General features: G+C 48.3%; 1 protein-coding gene across 4 annotated transcripts in view; it reads left to right on the plus strand.

Annotated features, from left to right (window-relative positions):
* LOC144120943 (telomerase-binding protein EST1A-like) overlaps window positions 1-22705 on the plus strand; it is an 89820-nt gene that overhangs the window by 6004 nt on the left and 61111 nt on the right. For all 4 annotated transcript variants that reach the window (XM_077653766.1, XM_077653768.1, XM_077653769.1 and 1 more), the window contains exons 2-11: window positions 693-2652; window positions 8635-8754; window positions 9511-9700; window positions 11305-11573; window positions 12084-12162; window positions 16042-16152; window positions 17697-17891; window positions 18899-18960; window positions 20023-20168; window positions 21231-21510. In XM_077653766.1, coding sequence (XP_077509892.1) covers window positions 693-2652; window positions 8635-8754; window positions 9511-9700; window positions 11305-11573; window positions 12084-12162; window positions 16042-16152; window positions 17697-17891; window positions 18899-18960; window positions 20023-20168; window positions 21231-21510 — 3412 coding nt within the window. The remainder of the gene's footprint in view (window positions 1-692; window positions 2653-8634; window positions 8755-9510; window positions 9701-11304; window positions 11574-12083; window positions 12163-16041; window positions 16153-17696; window positions 17892-18898; window positions 18961-20022; window positions 20169-21230; window positions 21511-22705) is intronic.

The following is a 22705-nucleotide window of genomic DNA, read 5'->3' on the forward strand; positions in this document are numbered from 1 at the left end:
CTTGTGATTTTGTGTTAGTGCCTTACTTATTGTTTACTAAGGGATTACAAAAGTTTCTTTGTCCCATTTTGTTAAAACCTATAGGTGATCATGCGAAATCACAGGTAATTCACTGCATTGCTTGTTACGCAACATGAATTTGTGGTGCATATGTGGTGTTCTCATGGTTGTTTAGGTGCTCTCAGATGCTGTCCGCATTTTTTTAGGTCTGTTCTTACTGCACTGCAACCCATTGGTGCACGTTGAATCCATTAGTACCATTTGTAAGGTTACTATATCAACCTTATTTTTGTTATGGCCGAACTTTTCTTCTGAACCTTCTGAATTATGGTGCTCAGCTCTATGTGGTAACTGCAAGAAGCACTTTTACATGTGGTTCCTTGCATAATGTGCTTTGAATGCTGAAACATTTAAGACTTATAATATCTCAAAGGAACACAAAGTCAGAGTTGCTGGTTGCACATACTTATAAAGTGACGCAACGACACCTGTGTATAGGGAGATTTTTTTCGATTTTCTCAGCTAAGTGTTTACCTTTTTGGTGCATAAAAAGTGCTGGCAGTTTTCCAGAATAGTAACCCATCAGTCTTGCCTCGCTGACTGTTTCATTGATATCCCCTTTCACCATCCCTCTAAGCCAAAGAGGTATAGTCGTTGCATTCCTTATCATAACTCATGCTTATGTTGTGCAGATGCTGCCCCTGAGAGGGATGGCAATGGCAAACGTGAAGGCAGGAGGTCGAAGCCCGAGATGGCCATCTACCGGCCAGGCATGGGGCTTCCCCAGAAGAACAGTGGAAGCTGCAAAGCCGATGCTTCCCCAGTGGTTGCCGACACCAAGGAACAGCAGGATCCTGTGCCGGCCCTCAAGGACCTCTCCCTGAAGGATGGTGCCAATGGGAAGTGGGCAGGAAGTCGTGCAAAGCGTCCTGACCAGCCTGTTTACATGCCAAGGCAGGTCAAACCATCATCGGAGCGTCCACCTCCTCCATTTGAAGGGCGACGTGAAACAGTTGTGGTGGACTCGAGGGGTCCTCCATCTTCGGCCAAGCCCTTTCCCACTGAAAGCGAGAAGACTGTGGCCATTGAAGTGGCAGATAAGAATGTTGAAAATGGTGCGAAGAAAACACAGCCTCCCCCTGAACCACGATGGAAGGAGAGACATCCTAAGCAGGTAGAAATGAAAGCGCCGGAAAATTGCACGGAGCACACCAGGGAGATGGTGAAGTCTCCTGAGATGAATAGACCAGCTTCGAAGCAGCAAATCATCACCCACGAACCTTGTGGTCCTGGGGGGGCCGGCAGCACATTGAATGCACTGAAGGACAGTGAAATGAAGTCTGATAGGTCTTTTTCCAGGGGTGGGAGACGGGGTAGGGGAAGTGGGAGGAGGAGCGGCCCCTTTCTGGAGACTCGGGGCCAAGAGAACTGGAACTCCAGCGAGCGTCAAACAAATCTCGAGAGGCCACAACAAGGAGCGCCTGCAAGGACTGCAGGCCGACCAAGACGAACATCGTCACCTCATCTAAGGAGCAGCTTCTCAGAAAGTGCAACAAGACAGAGTGGCTCTGATGATGCTGATGAAATTGAACAGGACATGCGTCGAAGAGGTGTGAAAAAGAAAATGAAAAAGAGGAGAAGTAAGCCAAGGGAAGAAGAAAAACCAGCAAGCTCGGCTATGAATGGGCTCTCAACAGGTGGGCATCGCTCGGACGGCAATGCAACCCCAGAGGAAGACTGGAGTGGGGAGCTCATAGTAGAATCTTCTGTACGCCCAGGGACTTGCAGCCAAGAGAACACGGTCAAAAATAGCAGTGTACCAAAACAAGAAAGGAATGACAGCTACCAGAGCTCTTCCCCAGATTCGTATTTCTTAACGCCCCGGTACATCAACAAGCTTCGTCGTGGGTCTCTCTCTGAGGAGGAAAGGGACCGTGGATCGGCGGCACACACTCACAATGGCCTGCTGCCTACTCCTTTCGTCAAGGATTGGAGTGCGGCTGTCGTGGAAGAAGAAGAACAGCAACGGCGACAACGGCGCATGCTCAGTCAAAAGGCTGACAACCCGAGGAGTGGGGCCAGCGGCAACTCACCCAGCTGTCACTCGACGCTAATGGAGGTGCGTCGGAAGAATCGCAAGAACGAAGCCACTTCCGTCCAGAAAACCTCGCCACCAAAGACCCACGAGTCCCAGCTCCCTCCCCGTTTCCAGAAACGAAATAGACCTACATCTTCCGAGAACTTTATGGCAGCATCGTCAGCAGCCAAAGGTGGACTCATCCGCATCCCGGGCAACGTAAGCCTTGTTAGCTCTCCCGGTGTTTCCTCTGAGCATTGTGAAGAGAGGAGTGCTGTCTCTGCTCCCCCATGTAGCGCGGGCCAAGATAAGCCTCTCATTGCTGTGAAGCCACTACCGCCTGTTCCAGTGGACACTGTGTACAGCAGAACAGCAGTGCCGATAACACCGGAATCCAGTTTCACATGCCAGTTTGAGGCATCGCCGCCCGTGGTGTCATCTCCAGTAGTGACGCCGCCATATCCAGCTGCTGTGCCTGCAGGGCCATTTTCGGGCCTTCTGCCTGCTCACGGGTTGTCACCAGTGTATCATGGGGACCAGCTGATTTCACCTTCATCAGACGTGTACAGCCGAAGGTAAGCAGTTTTTATTTTGTGTGTGCTGCTGCTGTTTTGCATGACCAGCTATTTGAAATGCTTCTTGTTATGGTGTAAAAAGGTACTGTAAACAATTATATTACATAGCTTGTTAAAGGGACATGTGTGCTATGGCCATCATTCCCTCTTATTTGGTAACCAATACCTAAAGGCTAAAGGCTAGGACTTGTGTGGTGCGGCTGTATGTGAAATAAAATGCAATTGTTTCTGAAATCAGCATTATAGTTGAACCTGATTATATTGAACTCGGTTAGATTGAATTATCCTTTATATCAAGCAATTCCTGAGCACCGTAAAGCTACTACGTCGATGTATAGGAAAATGTACGGCTATGTCGTACAAAAATTGACTGTCACGTCCGATAGTTCGAGCTTCGGGGAACAGTGGGTGAATCAAGAAGCTTTCTTTCCCTTGGCACATTCGAGGGATTAGCTTCCCCACAGGTCCTATTGAACTTCGGACAACACCTGTTGACTCAAGAAGCTGGCTTTCCCTCAGCACATCTCCGGAGGTTAGCTTTTCGGCATGGACCTGCTGGTGCTATTGGTGCTATGTAGAGCACAGACCAATTATGACGTGGATTTTCTATGACGTGGCAGCAGGCATGCAGCCAGCCAACCAGAATACAGTCGAACCTGGATATATTGAACCCGCATATTTTGAATTATTGGCTATATTGAACAGAAAATACTATGTAAAAGTATAGGACAGTTGCGTAGTATATGTCGAGCTCCAGTTTCTCCAGCCGTTCGATATTTCGAATGCCGCGCTGGGCCCCTGGAAGGTGTACTTTCCCCGAAGACACTCGCATCTCCAGTCACACAATGCACGGCACGGAGGCGAGCGGCGACATTTGCAAGCCATATTTCCTCGGGAAAGAGAGAGAGAGAAAACTGATCAAACCGGTCACGAGGGCAGTGGCTCCTCATTGGTGAGGAAGACGAGAGAGAGAACTGGAAAGAGCCAAGCGGTGTTTGCGCCTGAAGCGCCCCACGACTGGCACAGCTAGCACCAATGGCACATTTCCACTGAGTTTTCTCCCCCTCTCTCCTTCATTTCTCTTTGTGCCTTTGTCATTCCTTGGCTTACTCTGCTGACTCCTTTATTCGACTGACGCCAGTCGGCTCCATCGGCCAGTGCGGGGCTGTCTCATTTTTCTTGTGCGTATCTTTGTTTCAACGCGCCGATTGTACCGTGTATGGCTGCTGTCATCTAGTGAGCTATGGCATCTACGGATGTAAAAAAAGAAAGAATCTGGACTTCGGAACAAAGCTCGAAGTGATCCGGAGCATCGAGAATGACAAAAAAAAGTTCTCCATGGCACACTCATTCGACATTCCACGGAGCACTCTAAGTACGCTGTTAAAAAACAAGCAGGACATCACGCTCAAAGCAGGTGAGTAAAGTCGCTCGTGAGCTTGTCGTGTGCGCCCTACTGCTTTCGACAAAGTTGAGAAGGTGCTGTATGCGTGGTTTCTCGAAGTCCGAGCAAAAAACATCCCTGTGGATGGCCCCATGTTAATGGAGAAGGCCAAATGGTTTGTTGCACGATAGACTGTGACTCTCCTTTCTCTTCCATTCTATATCCCCTCACCCCTTTCCCCCCATGTAGGGTAGCAAACCGATTATACTTCAGGTTAACCTCCCTGCCTTTCCTCTTCTTCCTCCTCCTCCTCCGAATGGTTTGCCACGGCTTTTGGCAAAGATAACTTTCTCGGTGGCACTGAGTGGCTGCAACGGCTTAAACACCACCATGGCATTCAGGGAAAAGCTATTTCAGGCGAAAGTTGGGCTGTCAGCAGCCAGGAAATGCAGCAGTAGCTTTCAGAGAAGTGTCCGAAGATCTCTGCAAAGTTTTCTCCTGCCGAAGTCTTCAGTGCAAACGAGACTAATCTCTTTTGTAAATGTCCGAATAGGGCACTCGACCTCCTTTGGAGCTCATGTCACGGCAGGAAAATGAGCAAAGTGCGTTTGACGGTTCTGCTTGCGGCTAATATAGATGGCTCGTGCAAGCTGCGTCCGTTTGTTATCAGAAAAAGCACGTCAGCACGCTGCTTCAAGAATTTCAAGCAGCTTCCTGTCCGCTGTGGCTGGATGACAAACCAATTTTGTTGAATGGCTGCAGGCTTGGGACACCGAGTTGGGCAGGTCGGGCTGCCAAGTATGCCTTCTGTTAGATAACTGCTCGTCCCATCAAACGACTTGCAAGCTTCAAAACACTGAAGTTTCTCCCACCAAACACCGCAGCGAGACTGCAGCCCATGGACCAGGGTATCGTAAAGGCTTTCAAAGTAGGCTTCAGAAGGTGACTTGTTCAGCAGCTCCTCGTAAGTCGCTGCATGGGAACTGATATCAAGATGGACCTGCTTGGCGCCATCCAGATGATTACCGGTGTTTGGAACGATGTAAAATGGGCCACGATAGCCGCTGTTTTGGTAAGGCAGGCCTTGAAGTGGCTGGAGATCAATTTCCTGAAGCTTTGGATGACGACGATGAATGCCTGGAGGATGCGTTTCGCGAATTGTCCCATTTTTCACGCGTCATCACATTGGAACTCACCGTTGAGGATTTCATCAATGCCGATAGCGAAGTTCAGGCTGTAGCTTGCCTCGCTGCTGAGGAGATTGTGGCCGGAATAGCTGGCGCCCAAGAAGGCGATTCCAGCGACAACGAGGACAACTGTGTTTCAGAAGAAATGCGCCCGTGCACAACCGCTGAACTGGTGTCAGTGTTCAGCCTCATTCGGTGTTGTTGCAGCAAAATGGAAGTTACTGGGCTGTCGCACCTGGACAGTCTCCAAGAAGATCGAGACTAGCGTTTTCAACTTCATTACTCAGCAAACAGCAGTCGAAAATCAGCGATTTTTTTTCCGTGAAATAAGAGTGCTTTCACGTTGTGTGCCTGGACTTTGCGGCTCATGACTCTTCGATCGGTAAGCCACAATTTGTCATGATTTCGAGTGCAGCTTAAGCCTCTATCTGTATATCGAATTTCGCTATGTCGAACTATTTTCCGATCCTCTTAGAATTCGTTGTATCCGGGTTCGACTATATGCGTTTTTAGGGCGTTGCGCTAGTTGTGCCTACGTTATCACACATTCCGCACTTACAGTGCATCGTGCTAGCATCGGCAATTTTGCATGGTTTTCATTGTCTCTGTGTGCGTGCATTGGTAGCCACGAAACTGCAGAACCTCCCCTTTTCTATGGAACTGGAAATTATCAGGTGAGTTGACTGAGGCGTGAAGAAATCTGAAGTCACCGCAGCTTACAAGATTCCTAAAAGCACGCTGAGCAGCACTTTGAAGAGCAAGGCTGACTTTCGGGCTAAAGCGGAGGAGAGACCTGGCAGAAAAAAGCAAGTCTCTGCGATGCTTGTAGAATGCGCAGCCACTGCTGCATGCAGAGGTTTACTAGGAGCTGCTAAACAAGTCGCCTTCTGAAGCCTACCTTGAAAGCTTTTAGCTTTGTTTGATTCAACCGTGATTCTCTGCACTGCCGGCACTGGTTCACGGTGAGCTGCACCAAAGACCTCGATTCACAGCGCCCCCTGCACCACTGTCCATGATTGATTTGGGTGCAGCCGTGGTGTCGCTTGGTGCAAGGAATCTTCGCACCGTCTGCGAAAGAGGTGCAGGAAAGTTGTGCACGTGTTGACGGCCTTAGCAGGCGACGTTTGCAGCCGACGATCGCAATGCTCGTCAATATCGATGGACAACTTACAGAAGTTTTCCCCGTCGTTGACAGATCCGGCGTCATTTTCCGTGAGAATGGCGGAGAAATCTACTTAACACGACGTACTCTTCCGACTTTTAGCTGCGAAGCGTTGTGACAGGCCGCTTATATACATGCGCGAGTTCAAACAATGTTTTTTTTCAGGCGGGGCAACAACTGTGCTGCCCACACGATGACAGCTCCACTGATGTCGAATAGGAAGTCCAGAACTCTTTTCAGGCACAGCGAAACTGATGACTCGGACACATCGAGCATGTCGACAATCCTATACATGCTGTACTGCGTGCCTAGGTAGCTGAGGGCAGTGATGCATGGCTTCTCGGCGGAGATTTGTGGGCGCCCTCCTCGAGGTGTCGGAAAATGCGCAGATGCCTCGAAGCGCACTGAAAAGTTCCTGAAACATATCTCGTGACCACCTTAATAGTCTCACGAATCCAAAGCTGAAATATCTAGCTACAACGCTTTCATAGTAATTGGAAATTCGGTTGCGGTCTGTCCAAACCAACTGCATTTCTGCGAAGGAAAGCACTGCATCGGCTTCCTCATCCTCACTGTCGGAGGACTCCAGAAACTCCATAAAAATGACTTCGGTGATGTTTTCGTCCATGGTCTCACAAGGCACAAAAACAGACGCACCGCAAGAACTGACAGCACAACGAACAAGGCCACGAGCTGCGGCGAGCAGACAACAAGGCCTTTGCGTGCGCCCCCAATTGAATATTGCTGCACCAGTGAGGTGTGGCGCTGCTCACGCTTTGCACCTGCACCACAGAACTGGAACTGCACCACGCGGCACCTGGCCGGCACCAGCGGCATTTTTTCAGAATTGGTGCTGGGAACCAGTTCTGAATCGAACGAAGCTTTTATGATACCGTGGTCTATGGGCAAGTCTCTGCGATGCTTGTAGAATGCACTTTCAGTTCCGATTACCTCAGGTCCAATTGAAGAGAGTGAATGACCTGCAGACTTTTTGCCAAGTAGCTGAAATCTTGGAATGACGACCTGATGCCAAGATTGCGGTGTCTGCCTCATCATAGGAAACGGCTGTGCCCACCGCTGCAGTGCTAGTTTCAGCAACATTGCACTTCGCTTCTTGCTTCCGACCACTATGTTGGTGCTTCAGCCCAGTGGATAATCCATGCTGTGAAGTTTGGTTGTAGAAAATGTCTGATTGAACGGCTCCTGCAGAATCTGAAGACTGGAAGAGACCTGCAGAGCAACCTCTTAGGCACCCTGTTCATGCTGAGGGGGCCGTGGAATGACATCAAAAATCAAACTATACAAAACTACTTCTAACATTCTGGTCTTTGCATTTCCGGAGAAGACACAGCAAGTTCTTTGTCAGGTGATCTCGACGAAGCTGTTGCGGACCCTGATACGTAGAACCAGTTGTCCGAATTTCCTGGTGCTATTTGTGATGGGGCAACCATAAGGTACTTTTCTTCGCGGACTGTGACATTGAGACTGCGGAAGAGCTTGCAGACGAAGATGTCATTGCCGACGTCGTGGATAGCGGGACACCACTGATGCGAATTGGGACGAGGACTTGGAGAGAACCTGGCCCACGTTCTCCGGCTTACAGGGCCTGCCTCATAGGCATCGCACCATGTTTGAGGCAATCTTGAACTTAGCAAGCTGCATGCAAATAAAGTAGTAAACTGATATCAAGTGTTTCGTACAAGAGTTGATCATTTATTTGATTAAGTTTGAGAGCATGTCTATGAAAAGGGCGTGTCCAAAATTCACTGATCATGTCTCCAAAGTGGTACGTGCCACCAGATTTCATTGTTGAAAAGCTTCAGTTTTGACTCCAGTTTTGTATGCATATTTAATGAGCCTTCATCACATGACCTAGCATGCTGTCCAGACTTCGTCAAAAGGTAAAAGCAGGATGCAGCATTGCATGCTTTTGCCCTGCTCTAATCAGTAACACTGACTATGAGATGGCATTTCGATCGGTACTACCAATAAAACTGCACTCTCTGGAGCACGATAGCAGGCCTCATTCTCATTTGTGTTACTGATTGCAGCTTGCAGTAACATTTCATATAGATGAAAGTTGTGGGGGCTATTGAAGGTGCTGTGCTAGCTAGCATTTTGATTCATTGTGACAGAGAATTTCTAGTTCTGTGCTTTATTTTTTTTTTTTCATTGGAGTTGGGAAATTCACCTTGTGTTGAATCCCAGCAGCATAATTTTACTGTTTTCTTTTCAAACCTGTGGTGCAGCCGGGTAAAGCCACTTGTGGAGAAGAACATGCATGATGCAGCTCTTTTGGAGCGAGAACTCGCCACATATCTTTCCAAAGGGATCCAGAACATTGACACAAAAGCAATGGGACACTGCAGGTAAGCCTTCCGCGGAGACATGCTACTCACATCTTCCTCTTACTGCATAAGAATCGGTCATGGAGCAAGAATCAGTCACAGTGGGGACCTCCCACTTGTAGGCACTTGAGCTAGCTTCTAGGCAGTGCAAGTGATGTCAAATGTTGAATTCCAGTGGCAGATTGCGAGCGCTCCGTTGGATCACAAACGGAGCGCGTAGCTCTGGCGGAGATCGCTCCACCCGATTTTGCGAATGGCATACATGCGCTCCCCTGGGGGCACTTTAGCCAAGAATAGCTCCACATTCAGGCAACGTGGCGGCGCTCGTTGGAGGGCGGCCTCTCGCTTTACCAGCGATTCGTCCTTGCCGCCACTCTCTGTCACGTTCACGGCAAACAAAAGATGCTTGAAGCTTTTGCTTTGCGTGAAGGTGCCTGCACCACAAAAATTTTAGCCATAAAAACATGCCATATTTTCAGATTGCTTCCGTAAGCTGTTAGACATTTCGAATTCCCATGACTTTTCTTTTCGGGAACGCTGCTACTCACCACCTTTTTTTTTTTTTAGCAAAGTTTTAGTAGCCAAGGATGGGCAGTGCTAGAGTTTTGCTTCAAAGTTTGCTGTGGTTTTAAGGGGTTTGTCTTCTCTAATCTTGCACAAGTCCACTTTTGGGCATTCCAGGCTTAGAAGATGGAGGCATTTGTGTGTCCGTTGCTCCTGGTAGTGTGGGTGGGATCACAAAAGCTGAAAGCTGCTTCGTGTGTTTCACTGCCACAGGTGGAAGCTACAGCTCCGGTACGAAAATGTGATCCTAGCCGACCCGAGGTACTGTGCCGAGCGGAACATAGAGAACTGCCTGTGGAAGTCCGCATTCTACCAGGGAATCGAGACATTCCGTCGTGTCATGGATGAGTGTCCCGACTTTCAGGAAGAGGCCAAAATGCAGCTTCTCAACCTGGTTGATGAGGTAAGGAGGAACTTAGCTTTGGCTGGCTTTACAGAATCTTACAAGGCAGCCCTTGGAATACTCTGGGTGTACTTTTCCTATGTTTCAGTTAGTCGCTGCTCTTTACTGATTCTGGTGCACGGAGATATCTGCTGCTATTCCATCATTGAAAAGAAGGCGTGTTTGTTTACGGGGTTTTTTGTTTGTTTAAAGAGGGCAGATAAGTATGTACATGTGTGCATTGTGAAAAGAGAGTTTAAAGGGGCTCTGAAAGGGGCTCTAATGAAGTTGCATTATGCTTGGGATGTTAAAGCATGCCAGCAAGAATTTTTAAATGCGCTTTTTAGAAGCTGAGTTATCTGTAGTCAAAATTTGAACTTCAGCGTCTTCGCACCTTTCTGTCTCCATTCGCCACTTTATGCACGCTGGAAGGTTGGCGCTCGTCCCCCGGCCCCACCCTTGGGAGCCGAGCTTCCTGACCCGTCGGAGCTATGCGGCTTATTGGCTGCGGCCATGGTAGCCGCTTGACGTTTGAAAGAATCGAGCTAATAGCCACCTCTAAACTTGTATATGCAGGTGCGAGTGACAGAGAAGGCTGCGAGCGTGAAAAACTCGCCGGGATGGGCTCGCCAACTTATTGCATGATTGTGGGTCCTGTGTTTCGTGTAGAGGTGTATTATTTAGCTCAAGTTTTCGTGACAGCACAGTGCAGTGATTGAGCGAGTTGGTGTGCACTCCTCGAAAGGTGTTTGAGATCCCCTTTAAGAAAAGTTCATTTTGGTGACCAATGATTGGTCAGGCATCAAGAGTATTGCATGCACCACCACATCAGCAGTACTAAGCAGAATGGGAACCTCTGAGGTGAACAAATGGGGGCCTCTATTGTGGGGTTTCGGGTGCTTTTAAGGCGATAGCCTTTAATGGCTCATCGTTGTCCCTCCGTCCGCGAAATCTGTCACACTATGATGTCATCAATGGCATAATTGCTATAACCCATATACTCTTAGCAATTACTAAGTAATGTTTTTTTAGTAATTAGTCTTTAATTAGTAATTAGTTGAAATAAAGATAAAAACGTTGAAAAATAACACTGGAAATAACTAAATAAAATAGAAGTAAAGAGTTGGACAATTAAAAAAAACGCAATGGCTACAGGCGCGGTGGGAAAAAACCCACGTTATAGAAACTTTTATGCTTTCGCATTCCTGCACGTAAGCAGACTTAAGTGCCCTCAGCAATTTTTTTGGCAGACGTGGTATGAAGGATGAAGGGAGGATGTGCTATAATCAAGGGCTCAGTGAGCATGCAGTCAACAGTTCAAGCTAGAGTGCAGTGATGAAATATAAGGTCTGCTCAGTAGCCAACAGTTGAAATTGTTAGTTGCAAGCCTGTGCTTAAGGTGATGACTCCTGGATTGTGGTGTTCTGTGACATCACGAAATGACGCTTGCTGCCATGTTTGCTTAAGCTCAGTACCTAGGACTAGAATTGTAGCTGGTGCGTGATCAGGTTTTTTTGCACAGCTTTGTGCCTTTAGAGACAGCAGCAGTTAGCATCATCAAACATGTTCCAACGTTCCTGCCAGTCAGTGCTAGCGCGGCTGCAGTGTGTTTTCTCCCTCCCCAGGGCACCATCTTCTATGAGAACCTCCTGGACAAGTTCCAGGAGACGTATGGTTTCAGCCTGAACCAGTTCCTTGAGCCTGAACTGTGTGGCTCGCTGGGGACGGGGTCCTCCCCCTCGTCAGGTGGGACAGGTGCCGCTGGCGGCCGATCCCTCCCAGACTCGGTCAGGCTGGTGCTCATCTCAGTGCAGAAGATCTACATCTGCCTTGGGGACCTGGCACGGTACCGGGAGCAGGCTATGGGTACCACCAACTACGGCAAGGCACGCAGGCAAGTAGTGTTGTTTTTCAAACACTGGTTTAGTGTGTGTAAGAAAGTTGGGCATCGTTGAGGGAGGAGAAGGATGTGCACAAGGCAGAATTGTTGAATGGACTCATCATCATCATTGTTATCATTCACATACACTGGAAGGCTCATCGAGCATTACATAATTGGGGACGGAGAATTGTATTACACGGATAGAGTTCATGGTGAACTTGAGCATGATACAGGCATGAAAAAGAGGAGGGGGGGTGGACCAAGAAAGTGCATTTTGCAGTAAGTGCCACTTGGATATTTCACATAACTTGCAGATGACACTAGCACTCGTAATAAGTTAATGCTTTCTGAGGTGGTCTTCAAATTTTCGGAAGTGACAAATATACACATTACAGTTATTAGAACTGGCCTTCATTATGTGCTTTGGCTTTGGGGTATTCATCTCTCTGGTTTGTTTGTGAACTACAATGGTTGTAGTGTTTTTTGTGGCTCTCACAGTGTCTTTTTTTTTTCTCTTTACAGCTGGTACCTGAAGGCTCAGCAGATAGCTCCCAAGAATGGCCGTCCATATAACCAGCTTGCCATTCTTGCGCTTTATGCGGTAAGTGTATTGTCGTGTTTATAGTGTTTTGTCTTCTGTGGTAATGGCACCCGTTTTTTTTTCTTGGAAGAGGCACATTGTTCCTTAAACATTTCTTATAGTTCTGTGCTAAATTGAGTGAAAACAGCCAGTGAGATCTTTTTTTTTCTTTCTTGTGCACGCACTCAGTATAATAGATGGTTAAAGTAATTTTCCACAGCAAGAAACTACCGTATTTACTTAAATTAACGCGACCACAATTGTAACGCGAGGGTCGACTTTTCGGGTGTGAAAAGGGGGAAAAAAAAAAAACTACGATTGTAACGCGAGGGTAGACTTCAGGCATGCGACAGAAAAACCGAAAGAACCCGAATGTGACGCGAGGAACCGACATCGCACAGTTCTGAGGGTCAAAGACAACTTTATTGAAATACAAGCCAAACAGGCATTCCTATACACCTTCATCCTCACAGCAGTTGTCGCCGTCACTGTCATCATCACAGCTTGACTCTTCTTTGTCACTAGCTGCCTCCCACAGCAGGTCGTCCTCGCTGCCGTCTAGAGCATTTGAAGTTGAGCATTTCTTAAATGCGCAATAGCCCAAATCATGAAGCAGCCCCGTACCAGGCTGCTGAAACCCAGTGGGCAATGGTAGATGCGCTTGGGCATTTCAGCCCACCTGCAGGTGTTGTTGTTGATCCGCTTTCAATCCACTCCCGGTATAATTGTTGCAAGCAATCCTCGAAGGGCTTGTTCATGCAAACGTCCAGAGGCTGGAGAACGGAGGTCATGCCACCCGGTATAACAACGAGATGCGTTCGGCCACGCTGTAGCTTTTGTTTGACGCCGGGTGTCAGGCGACCTCTGAAAGAGTCCAGAACCGGTATTGCTTCCGAATGCAGCAATGCGCCTGGCCTTCGGTCCCACACGCTTTGAATCCAATCTATGACAAGATTCGAGTCCATCCAACCTTTTTCGTGACAGCGCACGATAACGTCTTTCAGGAAAGTCATGCCAGCATAACTGTAATCGAATTTTTTTTTTGTTGCCTGTGCTTCTAAGGCGAACTTCATGCTCACCAGACTTGTGCACTGTTCTGGAAATAGGCATGTCCAGATACACGGGGTCTGGTCGGCATTGCCGATATGTCCAAGTGGCATGTTGGTAGAGCGACGAAGATCGATGACGTAGCGCTGGAACTCTCGGAAGTTTTGATTCGAAGTCCCCGGCCAGCTTCTGGCAAATAGAAGTCGTGCGTCGAAGGGAGAACCCGGCCCTTCGCTTAAACTTCTGCACCCAGCCTCGTGATGCCTTAAACTGGTTTTGGGTCAAACCCCGTGTCCCACGCAAGCTCCTGTGCTTTGCACTGAAGCATTTCAATGCTTACTCCAAGTAGTTGGGAGCGTTGCTCGCTAATGAACTCTGCAAGGCGACGCTCCAACTCCGGGAAGCGGCCTTTTTTGGGCCCCCGAAAGCCTTTTCGCAGGCTGTTGCAGTTAAATTCCTCGCGATGTTTCCTCCATCCCCTGATCGTCGATTCGTTGACGTCCAGACGTCTTGCAGCTGCTGAATTTCTCACTTTCTCAGCAAGCAGAATAGCGTTGCGCTTGAAGCCAGCTGTATACTGAGCGCGTGAGCACGCCATTCCACTTGAAGACAACTCGATCGTCTGATGGGGATAGGCCTAAGACTCGAAGCACGGAACGCACAACTACACGCACTGGCACCAAACACGAGAAAGAGCAAACAAAGCGCGCTGCTCCATGCCCTGCTGCCTGTTAGTCATGTGGCCACGTTTTTGCATCAGTTGCAAGGATTAACGGACAGATGGCGGTGGGATCGCTCGCTCCTTTGCTGGCGTCTTGGCGGCAATTGCGAGCGCTCGGTGCCTCCGAGATGGCTGTTTCATTATGTGGTCACGGAGGCCACACAACCTCGCTACAGGTTGCGAGCATTCGTCAAGAGGTGGCGCCCTCTCATCGCGCCAGTGACTCTAGCTGGCGTCGAGTTGACTCTTGTTGGCTTGTTCTCACTGGCGTCGTTTTTTTTTTTGCGTTTGCGATTAGGTTGCCGCTTTGTCCTAGTAGTTGTGACCTGTGGTTCACGTACTGGTTGACCGGCGAGTTGGGGTGCGTGATTTCGAATGACCAGTACGATCAACGCACACGTTTGACACATGAAATGATTTTAATAGTGTGTGTTTGGTGCTGTTCATAGCGTTTTTAAACCTTGTATTCGATTGTAATGCGGGGGCTGACATTTCCTTTCTACTTTCGGTAAAAAAACTCGCGTTACATTCGAGTAAATACGGTATTGGCACGTGACCATAGCTTGTTTACTGTTATACTCCATCCTATTAGTTCCTCGCGGCACTACCAAAGCTGCGATGAGTGCACAGGCAACATTTTGACGCTGAGGAATGTAGTGCCAATATAAAATATGCATATGGGCATATGGGATAGCCTGTTTCAAAGCGCATGTACCAAACGCTATTTCATACCGACACTTAATGTAACTGGCATTACATAGGCTATTTCCCGAGTTTTGTGTGCGTGACTCTTGCGTGCCCTGAAACGTCGTTAACAAAATGGCTACACCCTTCGAAGCAGGACTTCTCGCCTCGGACTGAATTCGTTGTTGTTGCTGCCGTTTTCAGTACATTCACTGGCCATAAATTGGACACCTGGCTTTTGCTTCGTCTAATGTCGCCTATAATAAAGCGTATTAACGATAAATTTGTTTTATTTTTTGCTTAGAGTGAATCTTTCTGCCACTTTTAGTCCTAAAAAGAGCACCGATTTGTGACAAAAACTCTTCCAGTTCTAACCGCCAGATGGCACCACTAGGCTGACCCTATCGTTCTATCTCCGTTTTCATGCGCTGAACTAAAAGCACGAATATCAGAAATGGCGTAACATCATGCAAAATGCTTGCGTTTAGCAAACGTAAGCGTGCATAGGGAGATGATACGTCGACAGCGTTGGTTTGTACTCTTTTCTAACCATATCTGTGTGCTCCGCGAGAAGACGACACGGAGACGGCTAGGCGCAGAGTAACACTTCTAATGCGCTCTCCTGATTGGCTGAGGATGTGTCTATAGAATGGAGTATAGAACTACATTTTTCGTAAGATGTTGAGACACTGCAGGTAGTCTTGCAGTTTTGGATTGATTTCATCACAGAGCTGGCAGAAAGCAGTGAGATGTCGAAGTGAATTTGATGGCCACTGTAAACTACTTGGCATATCCTCATTTTCTGGTGAGCCAGTTATGCAGTGTGTGCCATGTTCTAGAAATATACAACAGAAGTTAGTGCTGCAAAGCATTTGGGTTGCACATATGTTCTGAGACCTGCAGGCTATACAGCTAGAGAAATTGAATTTTGGCTGATCTGCCGTTTTTCAAGATCATTTAGTCCTCATTTTTAATTTGGAGTAATGTAGGGCTTACAGAAGTAAATGGCATTACAGTATATATAGGGTGCGGTGGCTCAGTGGTTATGGTGCTCGACTGCTGACCCGAAAGGTGCGGGTTCGATCCCGGTAGCGGCGGTTGAATTTCGATGGAGGCGAAATTCTAGAGGCCCGTGTCCTGTGCGATGTCACTGCACGTTAAAGAACCGCAGGTGGTCGAAATTTCCGGAGCCCTTCACTAAAGCGTCCCTCATAGCCTTAGCTGCTTTGGGACGTTCAACCCTCATACACCAAACCAGAAACATTCCATGTTACTTCCATGTTACTTCCATATATAGGGTGCATAGTTTGTTTTGGTTTAGCCCCTATTGGAGCGGTGTGAAATTTTCTACCTCTGATTTATTGGTTGGCATAGTTAACTTGTAGATGGGGAGAAATCCTCTGAGAATTTTTTTTAATTTGTGCTCTTTTGTTGTTTGTTCTATGTAGAGGCGGAAGCTTGACGCTGTTTATTACTACATGCGGAGCCTTGCGGCAAGCAATCCTTTTCTGACGGCAAGGGAGAGCCTGCTTGCCCTCTTCGATGATGCCAGGAAAAAGGTACGGCCTTCAGGTCAAACCACGACAAGACTGGTTTTTGCCAAAGTGTCACATCTGCTTATGAATTGCTCGATAATAGTTTGTATTTGGGCAAATTGCTGATAAGAGAACACGATGAAAACAAATGCCGAGAAACTGGACTAGGAAGAGTGTGTGTGTGTGCGTGCACGTGCTTGAGTGCGTGCGCTCGTCCCGCCGGCCGGGAACGCATGCTTCCATGCTTGCTACACAGAGGCGTTATTCAAGTACGCAACACATTTCCCCAACCCGTGGCGCAGAGCCGCAGCCACGGCAGGTCCGGACGAAATAGGCAGCAGCAGGGCATGCTAGGAAATAGTTTATTATCTTTACGCGAGGCAAAGCACACTGCGGAAGAATGTTCTATCCTTAAAATAGATGTTCAGTAGCTCACGAAGTTGTTGACGTCGACCGGCGTTGGGTTCGGGGGCCGGCAACCAGCGAAAGGGTTCCTCGGGGTACTCAGGTCAGGTCCGGCAGCGAGAGAGCGTTTCCCGCCGCGAGTTCCTCCTTTTATCCGCTCGGACATTGCCTCCCTATCAGCAAATCGTAGCCGTCATGCTCAGGCATGCAACCCTCTCCGCAAAAGGCACCGCGCTACCGTGACGTCACGTCAGTGCTAGGCGTAAATGAGCAGAGTCGCAGGGGGGCCTTCTCTTCACATTCCTGGCAGCGTGCATGCGTGGAAGTCACGGTCACCGCTGGCGCGGGGGACGAGAGGGAATACCAGTGTATCCCACAAGCTGCACGCATTGATCGCGCCGAGGGCGCCATTTGAACGTAGCGGCGTGCATATGCATGTGGCGGCTTGGCTAGTTTGACAACGTCATAGGACAATATCAACCACTTTTGCCACACTGACTCCTCGGTGCTGCTGCTTTGCTACGCCCATCTTTGTTATCGTGTGTGGTTGCTGTGATCACTTTGGTGGTTCTTTATTCTATGGCTTAGGCCTGTCGTGATGTGGTTGGTGTTGTGATGGCTGCAAATCAAAGAAGCAGACGTCCCTGACATTCGCCGCGTAATTGGAAGTAATCCAGCGCGTTGAGAATGGCGAAAAGAAGTTCAACTATATAAATTCAGTTACTGTGCTTTTGCATACAGATTTTGTTTGCTTTGGTTGATACAAATTTTGGATGATACAAATAGTTTTTCGGGACCCAGTGAGGTTCATATCATAGAGATACTGCTGTGATTTTTTTGTGATTAAGATTAAGGATGGGAGCTGCGCTGATTTAAATTTTGTTTGCTGCATTTTGTGATATATACAGTCAGCTCTTGATAATTCAAATTGCATTGGATGAAAATTTGATTATTTCAACGGATCCAAAGCGGCAATTTGAATAAACTGGATGTTCGAATTAAGTGCGTTTAAATTAATGAAATTCCACTGTACACTTTCCACCTAGAAAGAGGCAGCTTTTAAACACTTCATGCGATTAAATATCTAAGGACCACAAAAATATTCTGGCATGCAAGATATTGCAATGACATGCAAGATGGCCTTTGTATTTTCACCCACACAGTATGAGCACTTGGAGCGCAAGCGACTGGAAGAAGAAGGCACCAATCAGCAGCCAGCCCTGGAGAGCCCATGGGATGAGGAGCGGCTGGAAATCTGGATTCGACCCGACGGATCCAGTTCACACCGAAGCAGCTGCCGCCATGCGGACCAAGCGTCACGGGAACTGGAGCAGCTTGTGCAGCTCTCCACCATCGATGTAAGTATGTCAGGAGAGGTGACATTAAGAGTAAGCGAAGAGAAAGCTGGCTTTTGTTACAGCTCTTGTCTGTCCATTGGGGGGCGGGCATAAGCGCGATACACACATTTGGTCTGGGAGGAGTTGGCAGGGAATGGTTAGCAGGGGAGGGTGCCGGGTCCGCAAGGATCCGTCCTTGAGGCCATGGTCGGGCAGTGACTCATAGCTGGGATTCCAGGCCCATTGCCCGCAGGAACTCCAGCAGGTGCTGATGTCGGGCTGGGAAGAGCCCGGCAGTAGACCAAGTAGATGATAGCCATCCACCAAGGTCCGCTAGGCCTGGTCCAGGCAGCAGGTGCTGTCTGGTGCTTTACAGTCTTGTCATCTCCACAGGAAGAGCAGGCGGAGATGATGAGTGGCCATGGTAATGACAGCGAGAGCCCGTCCAGCAGCACCCGGTGTGAAGTTGTTGCAGCAGGAGGCGCTGCTCGTGTTCGGTTAACCTCTGTGGAAGGCAGTAAAACCGTGTGCCTACGGCAACCCTAGGGTTGTTGGGGTGCAGGGCAGTTACTGCCTTCCAGAGGATGGGCCTCAAAAAGTCAAAGGCTGTGACAGTCTTGTACTTGAGGGAGGGGGGGCTGTGGCATACCTCTTTTGGGTGTAAATTGCGATGTACAGAAATTCATCTCTCTATTTTCCCCACACTCCCCTCTTTCTTAGCCTCCATTGCAGACTAGCCACTGGAACCCATTTACTGGTTAACGCTTCCTGCCTTCCTTTCTCCTTTCTCTATTTTTCCGCTGTGACATACTGTTTTACTGCAGAGAAATTAGCGGATGCAGTTAACGCTGTGAAAGACCAGTTCTAGAACCGCTGCCTTGCATTGTGTTCTGGGGTGCCTTATGTCAACGCAACAATTCAGTGGTTATAAAGCGTTGCATATGAAACTTTTCTTTTCTGTGTATAGGTTATGGCTTGACGGGATATTTTCTTTCTTTATAATTTTTGGCAATTTCTTACCTTTGCAGCTCAACAAACGGTACATCTTGAGTTTCCTGCACGTCCACGGGAAGCTCTTCACCAGGGTTGGGTAAGTGCACCTTCTATATTTGGGGGCAGTCCCTGTGTTAAAGAGGAAATGGCTTTCTGAGGCAGCAGCAATTGTCAAGTTCCACATGCGTACAGCCATGGACTGCAGAGGAAAGCTGTAAAGCTTCTTTAAATTTGGAGAAAAATTGTTCCCAGTTTAGAGCTCTAGTTTGGAATCACCCTTTTGCTGGAACAGTAAGGATTTTGTAATCAGGTTGCTCCCCCCCCCGCCCATTGGACAGTTTTAGCTGTGCATACGCAATGGCTTAGCGTACGCAAGGAGTTTGTGGGGACGGTAGTGCGCATGCGCAGTATGCAAGCACAAGTCTTGCGTGCGTACGCTAGCCAGCGGACTTTGCTTTGCAGCGCTTGCGTGGCTTGCGTACGCTAACGTTGACAAGATGGCGGCGCCCTGCTCGCCCGCTTCGGAATAAATACATGTTGCCGCTGGATTCTCTGACGCAATAGCTTGCTCAAATGGTAGCGGTTCGCTTTTATTTCGCCTACTCTTGCCCACACGTAGTGGTATAAGCGATAACTAGCCCCTGTTTTTCAGATAATTTGGCGATTTTCAAGCTCCTAGGCCTAACTAAATGTAGTGGGTTTTCCTCGTAGCAACGACACCTGGCGAAGCAGTTCTCTAGCTTTTAGCCAGTTCTTACATTTTCTTCGGTTTGCATAGTTTTTCTTGGAACAAAAAAGGCTCCCAATGCACTCTTACTAGTTATCAGTAATCACGGATTAAATTTTCTTCAACCGAGCGTTGATGTGCTTTGACGTCTTGTCACTAGATGGCGCTACATGCTCCTGAGGGACGCTACGGCTCGGCCAGCTAAAACTATACTTCGGAGCGGACAGTGTAACGCACGCGGCGCCGTAGCGCTTTGCGTACGCAAGTACTTGAGTAAACACAGCCAAAACTGTCTATTGTGTGTTCGCAGATTCTGAAGTATTCATAACCATTGAGGCTGTATTCACACGAGCTCTATCAACTTTTTGTAGTGTATCGTACGATTATGTGTCATGACGCTCATGTGCAACTTGGCGCCCTCTTTTGACACAGCATGGAGACGTTCCCCGAGACTGCTCGGCGCATGCTGATGGAGTTCCGGTGCCTGCTTCAGAGGACGCCTGCGGCCATCACCCACACCCGGCATCTGCAATTGCTCGCCATCAATATGTTCACTGTGGCCAATACTTCACTGAAAGGTGGGTGCCAGTGGCTGCTGCCAGGTGTCCACTTGTCTTTGCACTTGTTTCTTTCTCTCTTCTATTTAGCGTATGCCTGCAATCACAGTGATCTAAAGGAAATGCGAGGTCCTCTCTATTGTGGTCTAGCATCGTGTCCGAGTACCCGAAATTTATAACTTGTCTCATTTGTCTTGTATCTTTTGCATCCTGTTTTTCATGCCGTTTGTGATCATTAAATTGTGCCAACTAGCTCAGTTTCAGATCTTAATTTGAAATAAAAAGCATGGAGTGCTGTAGAAACGGAAATGTACTGTGTTCCTCGTGCACATGGTTTTCCTACGTGGTGCATCACCATTATCATCATCAATTAACCCTGCCTGAGGTGGTGCTACATGATCAGTACATCACAATTGTTGCACAATTGAAATTTATGATGGCTTATGCGTGGCGACGCGTCAGAATGCTTTTATGTGTTGGTGCACAGCAGTTATAGAAAATGCATCTGTTGTGACATTCACCGAGCCAGTTAGATTGTGTGCTGACGTGTAGAGATGATGGCTGCAAGTCACTCAAATTTAGCGATTGTTGACTTTGCCGGCTACCTTTTGAGACACTGAGTTCTGTCTCGGGGGCATGAGTTATGAGTTAAACCACAGAAATGGTTTTGTTTTTGTCATTTGACTTGCTGACCAATTATAGTGGAGTAATTACTTGGTCTTTAGTAGTCCGCGCTGCATCTTAATTCTTGTCAGCAAAATAGAAAATTGGCCAAGTTGGCACTGATCAGCTTTGCCGTGAGATAGTCGAAGCATTCCTGACCTCTCCGAAATGAGTAAAGATGCATGGCAAACTGTGCATAGCATTACAAGCAGCTGAAGGGCCATTTTTATGAGCACACATCGAACCGTTTGTCTTGTTTAAATCTTTTGTTATCGGTAAATTTAGACATGCTTCTTTCACTAAGCACTTACTTGACAATGGCAGCGCATGCACCGTCTTTACTCTTTTGCCCTAGTCCTTCGGGGTTCAGGAGATGATGCAGGGTCAAATTCTTTTCCCTTGTTCTTTTCTTGTCTGCAGTGGGCAGCCTGGACCCTGACTGTCGGTCGCTGCTCCAAGAACAGAGCCTACAGGTGGTGCTCACCCATGTGGCCATCATGCTGGAGAGGGCCACACAGCTGCTGCAGCAGGGCTCCCCGTCTTCCTCCCCGTCTTCCACACCGGGGTCCTCTTCCCCGCGCGTCGCCCTGTCGGATGACCTGGCCGACCTGCTGCCCGCCCTCAAGGTGTGGACCGACTGGATGTCCTGTCAGAAGCGGCTGTGGATGCCTCCGCCCTCACCCTGCGACTACAACACCAGGTACTTGTGCGGGCATTTCAGTTGCTTTTTTGTTTCGCTGCTGTGTGAGCTTCTAGTGGGTGGAGGTAGGTGGGTTGGTGGTGGGTGGAACTTCTAGAGTAGTGTCGAGTTGGGTGTCTGGGACAGACAGGCAGATGCTGGCATTTTTGCATTGTGACACCAGTGCTGCTCTCACAGTTTAAAGAAAAAATTGTGGGCTAGCTCAAGGCAGAAAAATGACAAGCTTCATCTGCTGTTTAATGGCTGGCTAACAGAAGGATTACATTGGGAAAAATGAAATGAAAATTGGTTTTTGAGAAGAGGAAATAAGGCAGTAACTGTAGCGTGTATTAGTGGACAACTGAACCACGAGGTAAGGAAGGGATAAAGGAGGGAGTGAAAGAAGAAAGGAAGAAAGATTAGCCACAGTGGACGGCTTTCGAATAATTTTGACCACCTGGGAATCTTTAAAGTGCACTGACATCCTACAGCACAGGGGCGCCTTTTGTGTCTCGCCTCCATCAAAACGTGGCCGCCGCGGTCAGGTTCGAACCCAAGTGGGCTCAGTAGCCGAGCACCCTAACCACTGAAGTACCGCACCGGGTTGGCTTCATTGGGAAGATTAGTATTTTCTTCTAAATGTTTCGTGGAGGAAAAGGTCACTGCATGAAAGGCGCCCAGTTACAACGTTTTCATATTCTTTTCAGCCTCCTGTTTGGCGCATGATAGCCTGGGCTACTTACTCATGTGTCACAACCCTGTTTCCATGTTCCAACAAGTGGTCAGCTGTGTTGCAAAGTTATACAGTAGAATCTCTGATTTGAACACGATTGATATGAATTTCGCAATGATGTGAATTCGTAGCATTCCCCGGCCGGAGTGCATTGTGCACTGTATGTGGAATTCCAGATGTCTCGGATGTTCTGAAGTCTCTCCCGCGCCGCTACGGATGATACGGATGCGCGAGCCGCGACTGCACCCTCAAGCACTAACAGCAGCTCATGAATCACCAATGCCGCGATAGCTAGTTGTGTGGTATGCATTGCGAGCATCAGTAAGCGGCAGTGCGCGGCCCGCACATCGCCGATGTCGTGCTTGCCAGTCACGCTGTATCGAGCTGTGGCCACGCAGCCGTGGATATCTTGTCAGTGGTAAACAAATTTGCGGGAATGCATTTTCTGTGCTTCTGCATACGAGTTTCTTTGCAACCCCATGA

This window comes from Amblyomma americanum, chromosome 2 (assembly GCF_052857255.1).
Source record: "Amblyomma americanum isolate KBUSLIRL-KWMA chromosome 2, ASM5285725v1, whole genome shotgun sequence".
Lineage (NCBI taxonomy): Eukaryota > Metazoa > Arthropoda > Arachnida > Ixodida > Ixodidae > Amblyomma > Amblyomma americanum.